At 35.7% G+C, this 16,668-nt stretch overlaps 3 protein-coding genes and 1 pseudogene across 4 annotated transcripts; 3 read left to right on the forward strand and 1 right to left on the reverse strand.

Moving 5' to 3' along the window:
• Window positions 1-1,444, forward strand: LOC104772499 (tubulin beta-8 chain-like; the record flags this gene model as incomplete). The annotated part of the gene is made up of 3 exons (XM_010497103.2): window positions 1-106; window positions 189-458; window positions 556-1,444. Coding segments are annotated over 3 exons (1,062 nt in total), but the record flags the coding sequence as incomplete, so codon positions are not given.
• Window positions 1,355-5,924, reverse strand: LOC104770744 (pectin acetylesterase 9-like). Of its 2 annotated transcripts, XM_010495202.2 has the most exons (13): window positions 5,470-5,924; window positions 5,107-5,189; window positions 4,213-4,342; window positions 3,632-3,711; window positions 3,423-3,509; window positions 3,107-3,231; window positions 2,965-3,025; window positions 2,836-2,895; window positions 2,664-2,741; window positions 2,472-2,577; window positions 2,228-2,376; window positions 2,011-2,139; window positions 1,355-1,842 (listed from the first exon to the last, which is right to left on the reverse strand). In XM_010495202.2, the coding sequence occupies exons 1-13, from the start codon at window positions 5,618-5,620 to the stop codon at window positions 1,711-1,713; spliced, it is 1,371 nt and encodes a 456-aa protein (XP_010493504.1). In that variant the 5' UTR covers window positions 5,621-5,924; the 3' UTR covers window positions 1,355-1,710. The 2 variants fall into 2 exon arrangements, with proteins under 2 accessions (XP_010493504.1, XP_019098076.1); XM_019242531.1 differs by lacking the exons at window positions 4,213-4,342; window positions 5,107-5,189; window positions 5,470-5,924 and adding an exon at window positions 3,898-4,134.
• On the forward strand, window positions 9,490-15,587 carry LOC104770745 (cleavage and polyadenylation specificity factor subunit 2-like). The gene is made up of 17 exons (XM_010495204.2): window positions 9,490-9,730; window positions 9,836-10,004; window positions 10,088-10,184; window positions 10,367-10,493; window positions 10,595-10,713; window positions 10,817-10,911; window positions 10,994-11,145; window positions 11,232-11,289; window positions 11,433-11,540; window positions 12,464-12,707; window positions 13,086-13,270; window positions 13,735-13,827; window positions 14,361-14,459; window positions 14,553-14,684; window positions 14,774-14,818; window positions 14,898-15,143; window positions 15,231-15,587. The coding sequence occupies exons 1-17, from the start codon at window positions 9,582-9,584 to the stop codon at window positions 15,330-15,332; spliced, it is 2,220 nt and encodes a 739-aa protein (XP_010493506.1). The 5' UTR covers window positions 9,490-9,581; the 3' UTR covers window positions 15,333-15,587.
• The window catches only part of LOC104770746, a 13,443-nt pseudogene continuing 13,307 nt past the window's right edge, over window positions 16,533-16,668 (forward strand).

Below are 16,668 nucleotides of genomic sequence, written 5' to 3' on the forward strand. Positions count from 1 at the left end.
GCCGGTAACAATTGGGCTAAAGGACATTACACGGAAGGTGCTGAGCTTATCGATTCTGTTCTCGATGTCGTTCGTAAAGAAGCTGAGAACTGTGACTGCTTGCAAGGTTTGAATTCGGCCCATTAAAGGCCCATTTCATATAGTTATGAATAGTGTGTGGTTGATGATGTTGTGAATGATATGTGTAGGATTCCAAGTGTGTCACTCATTGGGAGGAGGAACAGGATCTGGAATGGGAACGTTGTTGATTTCAAAGATCAGGGAAGAGTATCCTGACCGGATGATGCTGACGTTTTCAGTCTTCCCGTCACCGAAAGTGTCCGACACTGTTGTTGAGCCTTACAATGCAACTCTCTCTGTTCATCAGCTTGTTGAGAATGCAGATGAGTGTATGGTTCTTGACAATGAAGCTCTCTATGATATTTGTTTCAGAACTCTTAAGCTCACCACTCCTAGCTGTAAGCCTCTTCTTCTTCTTTGTTTAGTTATATATATATCTAATTGATTAGGAGTTGAAATTGTTGTTGATGGATATGACATATCTTCTTTGTTCAGTTGGAGACTTGAATCACCTCATCTCTGCAACGATGAGTGGTGTCACTTGCTGCCTACGTTTCCCGGGTCAGTTAAACTCTGACCTGCGAAAGCTTGCAGTGAACTTAATCCCATTCCCTCGTCTCCACTTCTTCATGGTCGGGTTTGCACCGTTGACATCTCGTGGATCACAGCAGTACAGAGCGTTGACCGTCCCTGAGCTCACACAACAGATGTGGGATTCGAAGAACATGATGTGTGCAGCTGACCCACGACACGGCAGGTACTTAACCGCATCAGCTATGTTCAGAGGCAAAATGAGCACCAAAGAAGTGGACGAGCAGATGATCAACGTTCAGAACAAGAACTCGTCCTACTTCGTTGAGTGGATCCCAAACAACGTGAAATCAACCGTCTGTGACATCCCACCAACGGGTCTGAAAATGGCATCTACTTTTATCGGGAACTCGACATCGATCCAGGAGATGTTTAGGCGTGTGAGTGAACAGTTCACAGCCATGTTCAGAAGAAAAGCTTTCTTGCATTGGTACACTGGTGAAGGAATGGATGAGATGGAGTTCACAGAGGCCGAGAGCAACATGAACGATTTGGTGTCGGAGTATCAGCAGTACCAAGACGCAACGGCTGATGAGGAAGAAGGTTATGAGTATGAAGAAGATGAAGAAGAAGTGCAGGAGGAGCAATAACAACAGCTTCTCCCTTTTTTTTTCTTAATTTGTTTGTGTGAGTTTAGTATCTTTGGCTTGGTTTTCTCTTTTCTTTTCCAGTCTTGCTTTTTTCTTGTATACACATTTGGCTATGTGTGATTGTGATTTTAGATCTAAGGATTAGGAAAATATATGTTTATATAAGTCTTTTCGGGTGCTTGGATTTGAGACATTGTTTGTTAGTGATTTCCTTCAAACGTTTGTGATTCCCTCTGTTTGCATTACCGTATTATCTACGCCATTATCGCTATGAAGTATTGTAGTTATTGAGTTATGTCACATTTGGACATATTTCACCACTGCAATCTTGGATGAACCTCAACTTCTTAAATTAATTAACATATAAGATCATCTCTAGATCAACTTGGCTTTGACTTAAGGTTCCGTGATTCTACAAACATAACCAAAAAAAATAATGAGAGTTGGTCTCCTTGTTCTGGTTTTGATGCTACATAACAAAATCATTTTCAAAAGAAGATTCTAAGTTTATACTAACTACAAACAAAAAAAAGTTGATAAGAAGAAGAAGAAGAAGAGTAAACTGTGTACCGCGATAGTTATGGCCTGGAGCATTAGAAGCCTTGAATAACAAAAAGAAAAAGATATATAACTACACAACTCAATTGAAATTTTAATCGAACCTTTACAAGTAAGTAATGCGTACAAAAAATACGTATAACTTTTGGAGAAAATGTAATTGACTATATAGTAAACTGTAATTGAAAAGTGATTAAACATCTAGATTTACCAAAAAATCTGTTGTAGAAGCTGCTGGAATGAGATTATGACATGTTTTATCACATGGATATGGGCAATCTATTTCTTTTGCTTCTTCATCTCTCCCAAAATACCAATCTCCTACCGTCTCAGCAATTGTCTGAAACTCAAACCGAGTCCGGTTTAAAACCATTTTATAAACAGGATAATTGAAAACGATTGAGAATGAAATTCCGGTTTAACTATACCTTATTGTGGATTCTAGGTGACGTAGGAGAGAGCCAAGTCTCCTCTAAAGCACTTTGACAATGATCGAAGCATGAGTTTATAAACATTCCTCCTCTACTAGAATTTCTGAAGAAATTCATCAAAGCTCCCAACATATCTTTCCTAAACCCTGCGAAAAGAAAACCGGAAAGTCAGTTCAAGTTATGTTTTCTTTTTGTTGTTTCCGGTTTTGTCACTTGAACCGAATCAGTTGAGTTTTTGAACCTTGAAGTGCATCGAGCTGGTGTGGATTACATGCTGTCACATTAAGCTTACAACGGTTCCAACGCCCGGTTCGATCAGCAGAAGGCGGAACCAATCCATGATGAAACTGATTTTGTAATTAAAACAAAGGTTAAACGTACCAAACCGCCGGTTTACAAAAAATTGAACCCGGTATAATTAACAAAAACATACCTGGAATACATCGTAGGCTGAATTTAAGATGAAAAATGGTGTCTCGATAAATCGTAATATGTATTGCGGAAAAAAACACTGCAAAAAGAATTTACAAATTAATAATTTAGAGATTTATATTTAATTTGTAAAAGAAAGAGTAAAAATGTATTTAAAGATTTGAGATTTTTACCAGAGATGGCTCAGGATAAAATGCGTGTGTACAATTTGGATCGAGGTTTTTTTGTATACCCTGCAAAGTTTTGTTCTACAAATGTAAGAAAATAAGAAACTTAAGGACAAATAATTGAGACTTTAGTACCTGTAGAGACACAAGCTGTTTGTAAAAAGATCTCATTGTCCGGTTTGCTGCTACATCAATTCTGTTAAACCAATATCAACCGTAAATGTTGCTAAACCGAAACCAAAGATCATCAAAACATTCGATTCATGAAAAAACTTACGCGTCAAGGAAGAGTCCAGCGTCGCTCATGCACTTAACGCTTGCGTTTTTGGGCAAATAGCTCGTGAAATTGTCACAATGCAAAAACGTAGACAAACCACCAGCTGAACAACCGGTCAGAAGAGCCTGCGTACCGGTTAATTTCATGGAATTTACCGGTTTAGAATTCACATCAGTTAGGCAAATTTAAACTAGCTAAAAAATTTCACAATGTATTTTATACTTGACTGATGGTTATTATCAAAATAATTAATTTGGTTAATGAAACTTAACCGGATACCGAACCGAACCGGGGTATAAAAGAAGAAATATTTTACCTTGCGGGCTTTTGCTAAACCTTTGGGAAGAAGGTCAAGAATTATGGCATTCCATATTCTTTGTCCTCTGAAATAAAGCAGTGACGTCTGTCATTCATTCAATCGGATAAAAAAAATCAGTAAAACAATCATTAACCAGATCGTTCGGCTATGTTTTTCCGGTTATTAAAAACGGTTAAAGAAAACATATTGGTTTAAAGCGGTTTTACCCCGTTGCCATGTTGTGAATCTCCCGCAAATGAAGCTCCGTCACAATACCTCAGCCTCACTTTGTTCCAATTGTAAAAATCTGAATTACATAAAGAAAAAAATTTAAGTCCAAGTCCACCAACCAATGTGGTGTATGACATATTGTGTGTGAATGATGTTCTAATAAAGCCAAATCAAGCTTTTGACTCGAGACAGACCAAAACTGGACTTCACATGTCAAGATGTGCAATGACAGTTTAACCTTTCCTTGAATTAGATACCTAACTCGAGGAAGGTAGGATCGATGTGTAATTTGACATGGGACTTTGAGGTAGATCGATAGCGTGTGCTCTCTCGTTAGGAAAGGGGACAAAGACAAAATAAAATAAAGCAAGTATGGAGAAGAAGAAAGCCATAATCAATTAATAGAAAGAGATAAAGCCAAAATTATTATTTCTAACTATTTATATATTAGAAAAAAAAATCTGAATTGTTAACAGAAACATTTGAACCATCACGTGGAAGAGAGACCACAACCACAAGCAAACATGTTCCAATTAATAAATTTTAATGCATGGAGATTTGTATTAAGAAGAATGACCTGGATTTTGAGAGGCGTTGTTGCTTAAGATTCCGGAGAAGACGACGGTCTTGCTCATATAACGTGTGGAGCCTCGACGGGTCTTTGCTCTATCCACGCATGATGCTATATCATTGCACCATCCTCCTCCCTATACACGATTAGTAACTTGCAAAATTCAATTAATTTTTTCAAGATAATGTACTTTATAAGACAAAATGAGTGGTGGATTGAATAAAAATAAATGTGTTTCTTTGTCGTAGAAAAGACCTATAGATAGAGAGAATGTTCACTAGTTATTATAAATGCGCGTCATAAAGTGAAAGGCGTGAGACACGATCCAACTAGCTCGAGACACGATGAATGCTCTATAGTTCCTAAAACGGCGCCGTAATTAGTAGTTTTTTATTTTAAAAAAGTCTCGAATTAATCTTAATTATTGTGAATTCGGGTATTTGAAGTGTGTACATTACTTGAAATCAAGTACTACTAATATCTACCAGCTTGTCACATTTAAAATTTTAATCACTTGATAGGAACTTCGTAATGCATCGAAGTAGTTAATTCATAATTGATTACACAAATCATTATCAAGATTTATTTCAAGAACTTGATTGTTTCGTAGACAATTAACGCATAGAAAAATATGTTTATTCTTACATAGGCTAGCTGGTTTCAATTATTTTTGCATACTCATGGAGTTGGTTACAACAGCAATGCTTTGACTATGCAGGACCAATTAAAAACAAAGAGACTACTACCAAATTTACTAACCGATGATTTATTCGCAGCACATGATTATAAAACATACAATCATTTTTAAGAATATAATAACAACCCTTTTGTGTTTAATTTTTTTTTGAACATTTTGTTAATTATTACTTAGAGTAAATGTAAATAATATAATTTAATTACCTCAAACTGCAAAAGCCAATTGTTTGATCCAGCACCAAAGCCTCTGTCTAAATGATACGCCGGTAAGCTCCCGTCCAAGCAAACTACAAAACCAAAAGTTAAAATATAAATCCAAATACACTTTTTTTCTTTCTTAAACTTGTTACAAATGAAAACTCAAAATTAAATTTTCAACGTAAGTAAAGATAGCTAACAGAGACTCGTTTATGTTAGATGATGTTGCGTGACATGCGGTTAAAAACCATTACTGAACTCAGCTACAAAACTGACATAACCAGTCCAATAAAATCAAGAAGTAATGTATATCTTAACCAAGAAAACAAAAATAGATTAGGACAAAAGAAGGAAGGAGGGAAGACATACAAGCACCAAGAGCGGCGGCGTCTCGGACCAGAGTCATGCTAACGCGCCGGCCAGGGTCGCCGGCGGAAACTAGCGGTAGAGAAAAAGCCACGTAGAAGAGGAGAAGAACCATAGCCGCCGTTAGATCGAGAAGCCGCGTCGTCGTCTTCATTCTTCTACCTTTTTTTTTTTGAGGCTTCTTCAATGGTGAATGAAGGAGAGACTTGGGGATGAAAGAAACAATGTCGTCGAGTTCTTTTTTTTTTTTTTTCTTTTTTTGTTATCTTAGGATCATCAACGAAAGGAAAGGAATAATTGACTTGGAGATTTTAGAGGGAAATGGAAACGTTTTATATATTTTATAAATATATAATAAAGATTTTTATGGAAAGTAATTTGGAGAACCAAGTGGGTAAGAGGTAAGAGGTAAGAGAGAGATTTATGATTTTGATAGGCACAACAAAGAGGCTTTTGTTATCTTAGAGTTTGTTTTCCTATGTATGAAAAAGATTGATTGTTAATTGTTAGAAGAAATCTCTTTGTTATTATCATCTCATATCTTATATACATAAATGCATTTGTATATATATACTTCCCCACATGGAGAGAGCTAGACTCACTTATTTTTCATGTGTGTGTGTGTGTAAAGAGAAACATATCTGACCAAAAAAATAATGTTATTCTGCTTTTTTTTTATGTTCTTACTAAAGGTAAAGTCTAAATGATATCTTCTTGAATCAAAGGACATTTAATAAAGATTAAACTTAAGCCTTAAACAATAGATGGGATAAATTTTTTTTCTTACCCTATTCAACTGAAATGAATATATTTCCTAAGTTCCACAATCAGAATTTAAGTTTACTCTGGTCAAACCATTCAAACTTATCATTTCTGGTTTTGTAAGATTTCTCTTTCTGTAAATTGTATTAAAATTTTATTTCAGTGACATGTTGCAACTTATAAGTTCCACAATCACATGTTGCAACTTATAAGTTCCACAAGAGAGTTAAGTTTAGTTATCTGAAGAATAGACAGCATAGGGCGTAGATAGAATAGAACCAAGAAATTATAAGATAACAATACTTTTTTTTTTAATAAGAAAATGTATTGTATTTTAGAAATAATTCAAGTATGGAGATGGGTCTTGATGGGTGGGTCACCAGCTGATGGATTAGAGTCGGAAATCAACCTTCTTAGGTGTCTTTTTTGGTTTAGGTTCACCGGACCTTCTTATTAATCTCTCTCTTTAAAGAACAAATCCACAAAATATGTTAGGAATATAAATGATATATAGTTACATTTATTTACGTACACTCGTTACCTAATCAAATAGTTACATTTATTTACGTACATTCATCAACCTAACTACAACTTTCGTATTCATAATCATGTGAAGAAAGAAAAGTTTGATAGTTAGTTATGGCTGTTAGCCTTGGTCCTTATGATGATTTGGTTTGATCCTAACGGTCCTCGTTCACCAAATGCATATGTTTTTTTGTTTGCCTTTGAAGTGAAGCTATCAAAAATTTATCTACGTATATACAATTTTGATTAATGAAGAAACTTTGATGAGGAGAATATTCTCAAGTTTTGGTTTCGGCTTTCAAATGTAAATCAATAAAATCTAGAATACCTTATTTCTTACCCGTTTATTTTGTAATGGTCTATATGCTCATAGATCAGGTGTATATATGGTACAATTAATTAAAATTTTGATTTATTTACTTGTTATGATATTGTTTTTCACTTGAGATTAGTATGTTGCTTCCAAGCATAATACAGTATCCATGCATTCTTCTCATCCTTATCCTGTTGATTTTCTTCTTAATTTCTTTGTAAGAATATCAAATTTATTTAGAGTCAATCAAAATTTAGATTTACATAGAATGATATAATGAATACTTTTGACCAATAAACTTTATGACATCTCTACTTGTTTTTTGAAAGACCTCTAAAGTAGCACAAACGATTAACTTATATATAGGTTATTATTATACATTTGATAATGATATGTAAGACATCATCCCATTCAAATCGAACTAGTATATGCAACAATTTCAACGAGCATACTTTACCAATAAATAAGTCTATTTTACAATTGTCGGTTGTCGAATAAATACTTATGTTCCTAGAGCACAACTGATAACAACAATTCACATTCTCATACATTAACAACAAATTTGAAGATTGTTATGAAAATTGATAATAACATACCACATGTATAGTAATGAAAGAATTTGCCACGCCTATAAATTCTAAAAGTTAACAATATCACAAGATTCAGTCGAAATTAAATTAAGCTAACATATGTACAAAACCTCACATACATTTACCATATGATCAAAATGAAATTGTTCTTATGAGGTTGCTACAATAACAACGACTATATTACTTTCAAAATGAGTCATATCATATTAATTAAAAGATAAACATAAATAAATAAAGAAATGATACAAAACTCATGTCGTAGTTAAATAATTTTTGGATATTGCAAAATTACTCTAGGGACGTCACAATTCATGGTTTATTTGTTAAAGTTTATGCTCATAGATCTAGTGAATATAGTACAATTGATTAAAATTTTGATTTATACTACTCTCGAATCAATTTATTCTAGATGGGTTATTTTTTTTTATGGATTGTGTTCATTCATCTCATTTTTTCTATCTTTTTATCTGGCATTGTTTAAATTATTATTTTTAATGTTAAAACAATAAATGTTCTGATTTTTCCGATTTTAGAAAGTTATTTTCATGTAAACCTTTAGATAGTCATACTTTATTAGATAGAATGAATGAGCAATCACAACCAAACCGATCCACATTGAACACAAGAAAATTGACTTATATGTTTTATAAAATGAACTCACTATTTCACTGCTACCGGTCTACCACTACCAGTCATAACTGACCTTAACATAATTCACGAACATGACTGAAGTGGTGACTTCATGATAAGCATATAATCAAGTATACTTAGTGGATTTTTTTTTTTTTTAATTTTATATTTCTTTCATGTAAAAGTTATGATTGTTGTTGAGTCATAAGAATACATTGTATTTTTCTTAGTTGAAAATTTTGAATTGTGTGGGTTCTTCTTATCTTATTATTACTGTATTAGTTTTTTTTTTTTTGGTAAAGTAAAAGATTCAATAGACCTCTTTTCTCTATCCATAGGCAGGTTTGGGTTTTGTTCCAGTTCCCAACAGCCGTGGGGGTGTTCCCATCGGAGTCAGTCTTCACAAACATGGATTTCCTTTTTTGGCGGTTTACAAATGTACCATTTCAAGAATTTTTTCAATGGATTTTGTGGTACATCTCGAAAGCGCGTAATGATAAACTTTTCAGTAATCTGGATTCCAATCTTCTTGCGATTCTACGATTGGCGGAGGATGAGGCCAAGGCATGGGCCCTGGCTCAGGCAGAGGATCTGGCTTTAACATCGGATATTACAGTGGAGGGGGTTCCTCGAGGAGGTCGGGGCTTACGCGCCCCTAGTTCTTCGTCGAGCTTTCTTTGTTTTGTAGATAGCTCTCGGAAAGCAAAGGATAGTTATGCGGGTAGATGGTGGTTTTGCATATCGCCATGGGGGGATCCCCCTACCATGGGAGCAGCCAACCTTCGCCGGAGCCTCACCCCTCTTCATGCCGAGATCGAAGCCCTTATATGGGCTATACGATGTATGATCGGGGCAGATAACCAATCTGTCATTTTCCTTACCGACTGGTCTCACTTAGTGAAGATGGTGTCTTCGCCTTCTGAGTGGCCAGCCTTTACACCTTATTTAGAGGACATCCAGGCAGACAAAGCGGAGTTTACCTCCTTTTCCCTAGCCTACGTCATAATTTGGCGCGTCATATTCGCACTGTTCCGAATCTAGCCACTTTTGTTAACAATATCCCATCGTATTAGTTCCATTGAGCCAATCTTGTTTTCTTGTTGTAAAAAAAAAAAAAAAAAATGTAAAAAGTAGGAGAAGGTAATTTATAAATTTAAAGGAATTATATGGACCGAGAGGTTTATTTCAGATTAAAAATAAAAATCAAAAACCCCTCTCTCTCTCTCTTTCACGGTGGCTTCTTCTTCTTTGGTTTACCGGAGAAATTTAGGGTTTTTTCTCGGCGAACTGAAACAATGGGTACTTCAGTGCAGGTGACGCCCTTGTGCGGCGTTTACAACGAGAATCCTCTCTCCTACTTAGTCTCCGTTGATGGTTTCAACTTCCTCATCGACTGTGGTTGGAACGATCTCTTTGACACATCGCTCCTCGAACCTCTCTCCAGGTCTCTCTCTCTTTATTACCTCCAAATTCGTAATCACTAATTCAATTTGTGTTCGTTTTGGTTTTCTCATTACAAAGTCTGGTTTCGATTCTTCTTGATTTACAGGGTTGCTTCTACTATAGATGCAGTTTTGCTTTCTCATCCAGATACGCTTCACCTTGGTGCTCTTCCTTATGCTATGAAGCAGCTTGGACTCTCTGCTCCCGTTTATGCTACTGAGCCTGTTCATAGATTAGGTCTTCTCACAATGTATGATCAGTTTCTATCCAGGAAGGTGAGGTTTTTTGCATTTGTTGTTTACTTGGGTTATTTTGCACAGTTTTATGCGTTTGTAACACGATGATCTTACTGTTGCAGCAAGTATCCGACTTAGATCTGTTTACACTTGATGACATTGATAATGCTTTCCAGAATGTGATCAGATTGACCTACTCACAGAACTACCATCTTCCTGGTATGTGGTTTACGTAATTCTCGGGTCTTCTAGAAAAATTGACACTTATCTCAAGCAAGTTTCATCTGCATTGTCTATATATCCCATGTCGAGAATGAGTTCACTGACACACATTGAGTATTTTGGTTGTTGAACACATAAGTTATGACTTCGCCTCAAAAGTTTTATCTTTGTCTTATTAGGAAAGGGAGAGGGTATTGTTATTGCTCCTCATGTTGCTGGACACATGTTGGGAGGTAGCATCTGGAGGATAACAAAGGACGGGGAGGATGTTATATATGCTGTCGACTACAATCATCGGAAAGAAAGGTACACATGTTTAGCTGTCACCTGATTTGAAGTTCGAGTATTGTTCTTAACAGTGAATAAAGAGATAGAAACGTGATACTGAATTGTACTTCTTAATTCAGGCATTTAAATGGAACTGTTTTACAGTCTTTTGCTCGGCCTGCTGTTCTGATAACCGATGCTTATCATGCTCTTTATACCAACCAAACCGCAAGACAGCAAAGGGACAAAGAATTTCTAGGTTGGCTTGTAGCTCAATATGTATTATGTCTCTTCTATGGTATTCAAAAATGCCTGCTTTTAACTGGGAGAAACACTTGTGCTTGTTCCCATATGTTAATCAGATACCATTTCAAAACATCTTGAAGTTGGGGGCAATGTTCTATTGCCAGTAGACACTGCGGGTCGAGTCCTGGAACTTCTCTTGATTCTTGAACAGGTAAGAACCACTGTGAATGTATTTTGTTCTCAGTTAATGTTTAGCTATTTATGTAGAGACTGAATATTGATCCAACCTGCAGCATTGGTCACAAAGAGGTTTCAGTTTTCCCATTTACTTTCTCACGTACGTGTCATCTAGCACTATTGACTATGTTAAGAGTTTCCTCGAGTGGATGAGTGACTCCATTTCAAAGTCCTTTGAGACTTCACGTGATAATGCCTTTTTATTGAGGTAGGTTTCTTTATAATAATATCTTATTTTGTGCCGTCGTATGTATACAACACGAAGACATCAAAATGAAATTTAAACACATGCAGGCATGTCACTCTCTTGATAAACAAGACTGATCTGGATAATGCTCCACTTGGTCCAAAGGTTAGTTTACAAACTTATAAGTAATTCAGTAATGTTTGGTAGTAATAGAACTTGGTGGATTTTAAATCTTGTTCATTTCTCAGCTGATAATAGAACGATATGTTTCCTATTGTATGTTTTAGTGACTGAACCTCATTATATAGGTTGTTCTTGCTTCCATGGGTAGTCTCGAAGCCGGTTTTGCTCGTGATATATTTGTGGAGTGGGCAAATGATCCCAGAAATTTAGTCCTCTTTACTGAAACAGGCCAGGTACGTTTTTATAACCCTTACACGGTAAGAAACTAAAATGTATTAGTATTGCTGTAAAGACCTGATGATAGTTTCTTCCTAGTAGTGGTCAATTAGTTAAGTGGGTGTGGGATCGTGATATATGATAATCTTTTTTTTTGTCTTTTGACCTGAATGAGTGTTCACCCAGATTTCTTCATACTTAGTGTAAATATTTCATCTCCAATTTGTACACAATAGGCAGAGATGAGCAACTTAAAGCTGCATTTTCAATCAGAGGTTAAAGCATATAATTGCCAATAAAGCCTGGCTTGCACCTTTCTCCAGGGCTTTCAGTCATAAGTTTAACAATGAGTTACATTCTGTACTTAAAGAGTATACAATATAAAGGTTTTGGTAGACTATCATATTTTTGGCATTGACATCACTGTGCGCAAACTGTCTAGTTGACCATATCCTTCCTTTCAACTGAACAGAAAGAATTTTGTAATCCAGTACTTCCTTTGTTTAACTTCTAGTGAGACATCATCCTGTGCTCGGATGATCGTACTTTTACATGAAATTCAAGCTAGACAAAATTTTATTTATTCAAATAATCAGTTAGGAAAGAAATGGTAGCTATAATTAGTTATTTTACGCTCTTCTCATTTCCGTATGGCAATGCTTTCTTGTCATTGTCAATCCATCCAGAAAACAGAGCATTGCTGAATTATTAAGTTCAATAACACCGTAAAATCCAAGTGAAATCATTGAAATCCTTCATCCACTCTGTTACCTTAGCCAGTGGTCGTGTGTTCCTTAGTTGCGATGGCGATTATTATTTCCATGTGGTCATTCCAAGTTCATGTGATTTAAGATTTGCAAGATGTTTCAGTTTTAATCAATCACATAAAAATAAACTGCTGTTTGTTTGATTTTCTCTTGTCATGTGTTTCTATTTGCAGTTTGGCACTTTAGCTCGCATGCTTCAGTCAGCCCCACCTCCCAAATTTGTTAAAGTCACCATGTCTAAAAGGGTTCCTTTAGCTGGGGAAGAGTTGATTGCATATGAAGAAGAGCAAAACAGACTTAAAAGGGAAGAAGCTTTGCGAGCTAGCCTCGTCAAAGAGGAGGAAATAAAAGCGTCCCATGGATCAGATGATAATTCAAGTGAACCTATGGTCATAGATACCAAGACTACTCACGATGGTAATTTTTGTCTTAAATTATAGAACTTTTTAGTAGCTTTGAATATTCTATTACCTGCGTTACTTCTTAATTTTCATGTAAACTTCAACAGAAATTGAAGTGTATAGTACTGAAACTGGCAGTGCATATGATACTCTCTGTAATGTACTAGTTAGTTGGCCTTAGGAGATGTTTATGGAGTTATCTTGGAGTGAGGTAGAAGCTACATTTAGAAGTCTCATGATACATTTCTGTGTAAATTTGTTAGAACTTTTTCACAGTCCCACAATATCTGTCTTTTTCAATTAGACTTCCTGTTAACTTTGTTGATAGCTGTTCTTTCCATTACGTATTGGTCTGCAACTGACTGACCTTTCACATTTCTGACCACACTTGCAGTTGTTGGTTCTCACGGGCCTGCATATAAAGATATATTGATTGATGGATTTGTTCCCCCATCCAGCAGCGTAGCTCCAATGTTCCCATTCTTTGATAACGGATGTGAATGGGACGAATTTGGGGAGGTTATTAATCCAGATGACTACGTGATCAAGGATGAAGACATGGACCGAGGAGCAATGCATGTACGTTCCTTGTAAATTTGGTCTTTATTTAGCTCTCGTTATATTTGCAACCTAGACTTCTTATATTCCATGATGTGTGCATAGCCGTCCTTATGATGATATTGTTTTTTTTTTAATTAAAAAGAAAAGAGATATAAAAATTCTGTACATTATGCACTGAGGATTTGGGATACAGATAGGTTATCTTTTACCGTAAGTTGCTTAGGCTCCTGATTTGGTATGAGTGCAATTCTTCAGTTGAGTGCACTAGTTCTACCGTTTCATCTTTGTTTCATCTTTATTTTCTCTTTTACAACTGATTGCTTACTAGTACGGTTTGCTATGCTATGGGTGGTGTGGATTGTGTGAACGTATGGCATTGTCCCCATAAATCTCTTAAGCCCCTACTTAAAATCAGCTTTAGGAGCATTTTATGTAGAATCTTGTGTTGCTTATCAAACTTTTGATATAAAATTCCATTTCAGACCGGAGGTGATGTGGATGGAAGGCTTGATGAGGCAACTGCTAGTCTCATGCTTGATACAAGACCTTCGAAAGTCATATCCACCGAGCTCATTGTAAGTAGACTCTATTACAAACTTTATAAGTGCTCCCTACCCATCTAAAGAGCAAGACATCGATAGAGATATTGGTCTCAGCTCAGCTCAGCCTCTCATTTGTTCTCCCTTTCTAGAAACTCTGATTGTTGTTATAGATTGCTTATCAATGATAGCTACAGGGAATAATTGTCTTCTCACTTAGAAGTAGAGAGATAGAATTTCTTGATCTGATGATAGCAGAGAGCTTACAAGCGAAATTTATTAATTGAGTTCTTATCAGATCTTCAGCACAATAATACAACTTATAGATAGTTTGTTGGTTGGATTAGTCGGTCTAATTTTTCTTCTTATTATTATAGAGCAACTTGTGTGTGTCCTTACTTTTATACACTTTTCTTATGTCATCTAGAAGTTGCTGAAGATTATTCTCATAATGTAGGGCTTGCCTGAAATACAAAACAGATATGGTTCTTTTAGTCTTCTGTCTATACCGAGCTGCTGTCTAATTTTCCCTGATAAATGATTTAGTTTGTTGTTATACTCTTGCACAGGTGACTGTTAGTTGTTCACTTGTTAAAATGGACTATGAAGGTCGGTCTGATGGCCGCTCGATCAAGTCAATGATTGCACATGTTTCTCCTCTTAAACTTGTACGTTGCATTTCCTTTTCTCTGGTCTTCTATGTATATATAGTGTTAAGCATTGATATAAATTATGGTGATGTAATGGTATATCATGTGAAGGTTCTGGTGCATGCGATAGCTGAGGCTACAGAGCATTTGAAGCAACACTGCTTGAACAACATCTGTCCACATGTGTACGCTCCTCAAATAGAGGAAACAGTGGATGTAACTTCTGATTTATGTGCTTACAAGGTAGAAATCTGAAACTTATTAGGAAGATCCTTCTATCGCGTGGGTTTTGAGTTGTGATTGAACTAACCTGTATGGTAATACATCATCAGGTCCAACTTTCTGAAAAGCTGATGAGCAATGTGATCTTCAAGAAGGTACCTTTAAAATCCATGGTTATAACATGTATATATTTTCCGGATTTGCATCCAATGATAAATGATGGAATAAAATCAGCTGGGAGATTCGGAAGTAGCTTGGGTGGATTCTGAAGTAGGGAAGACAGAGAGCGACATGAGGTCTCTACAACCGATGACAGGCGCTGCATCTCCACACAAACCTGTTCTAGTAGGTGATCTGAAAATTGCAGACTTCAAGCAGTTTCTATCAAGCAAGGGTGTTCAGGTAGAATTTGCAGGTGGAGGAGCTTTACGTTGTGGTGAATATGTCACTCTACGAAAGGTCGGTCCAACTGGTCAAAAGGTAAATACAAAACATATCTTACAAATATTTACTACAAGTATTACACAATGGCTTAACATGTTTAAAATTTGTGGGGGGCTTGTTCAGGGAGGAGCATCGGGTCCACAGCAAATTCTGATAGAAGGACCCTTGTGTGAAGACTATTACAAAATCAGGGATTATCTTTATTCTCAGTTTTACCTTCTCTGATGAAGATTCTTCTCCTTTCCGCAACACTTTTTAGGTGGTAATATCTCGTAAAGTAGTTATTACCTTGCTTTTTAACCCTCAAATCTTATAAGATTAATGTGTTAGAAATGGCAAAATAGATTTTTCCTAGTCTTTTTGTACTGCCATCTTGGTAGAAAACTTGAAAATTGTATAACTATGGTCATTACCAAAGCTTAAAGGTGTCATTTTGTAACATTGTAGTTGTACCAACGTCGTAAGGGATATATATTACCACTTCTATAGAACCAAAGCTTACCGTTTCATCTTTATAGTCCAAAGATTATGTCAAGAATCGGATTCCAAACAATCGAAAGACCATTTTCATATAAGAGATTTTTAAGACCATCATATAAGTATCAACACCTGGTATTGGCTTTGTGATGATGTGGCATTTAGCTTCTTTACTTGTTAATAGGGATGTCAAAATGGGTAGAAATCCATGGGTTTACCCTGTTTGTCTATTATTTTAACGGGTATGGGTTAAGTTTTTATACCCATTTAAATAAATGGGTTTTGATGGGTTCGTCCAATAGGTTCATGGGTTTATCGGGGTAAACCCATTAGGGTTATGGGTTACTAATGGATTGATTGAAAAAACCAAAATAATATATATATATGCATATAATATAATATAGATATATATTAATATGTAAAATATTTTTTTATAACTAATTTATGTAAAATATCTAAAATAAATGTGAAAACAAAAAAGTAAATGATAATATATATATATCAATGATCTAAAATGAACGTGAAAATTTTCTTTAATATCTAGATATTAACTTTTTAAGCTTGAAAACTTTGGTTGGTTTTATAATTCTATTTTGTAATAAGATATTATGGATTTAATATCAATTATTTCATTTTATTTTATTTATATATAGGTAACCCATATAACCCATTTAGCCATTGGGTTTTAAATAATTGGGTTTGGATATATAAATTCAACCCATTATAATAAATGGGTCGGGTTGAACCCGCCCACAAAAGTCTCTAACCCATGTGGGTATGGGTCGGTTCGGGTCGGGTTACCCATTTTGACAACCCTGCCTAAACACGTATGTAATTCATCTTCCGTCTTGGGTAATGGAGCCCCAAATAAAATAACCAATAGTATTTTATTGTAAACATATTCATTATAAAATTTGCCGACTCTTCATTTCTCATCTCACTCCTTGACTCTTCCCCTTCCCAACACTCTTCTTCTTCTTCTTCGTCTTCTCATCTGTCTCTCTCTAGCGTTTGGAGGGTTACTCAAAGCTAATTCAGTCTGCAAAATCTAAGGTATCTGAAGTTGATTTCACTGCCAAAACTT

The sequence above is a fragment of the Camelina sativa genome, chromosome 20 (genome assembly GCF_000633955.1).
Source record: "Camelina sativa cultivar DH55 chromosome 20, Cs, whole genome shotgun sequence".
NCBI lineage: Eukaryota > Viridiplantae > Streptophyta > Magnoliopsida > Brassicales > Brassicaceae > Camelina > Camelina sativa.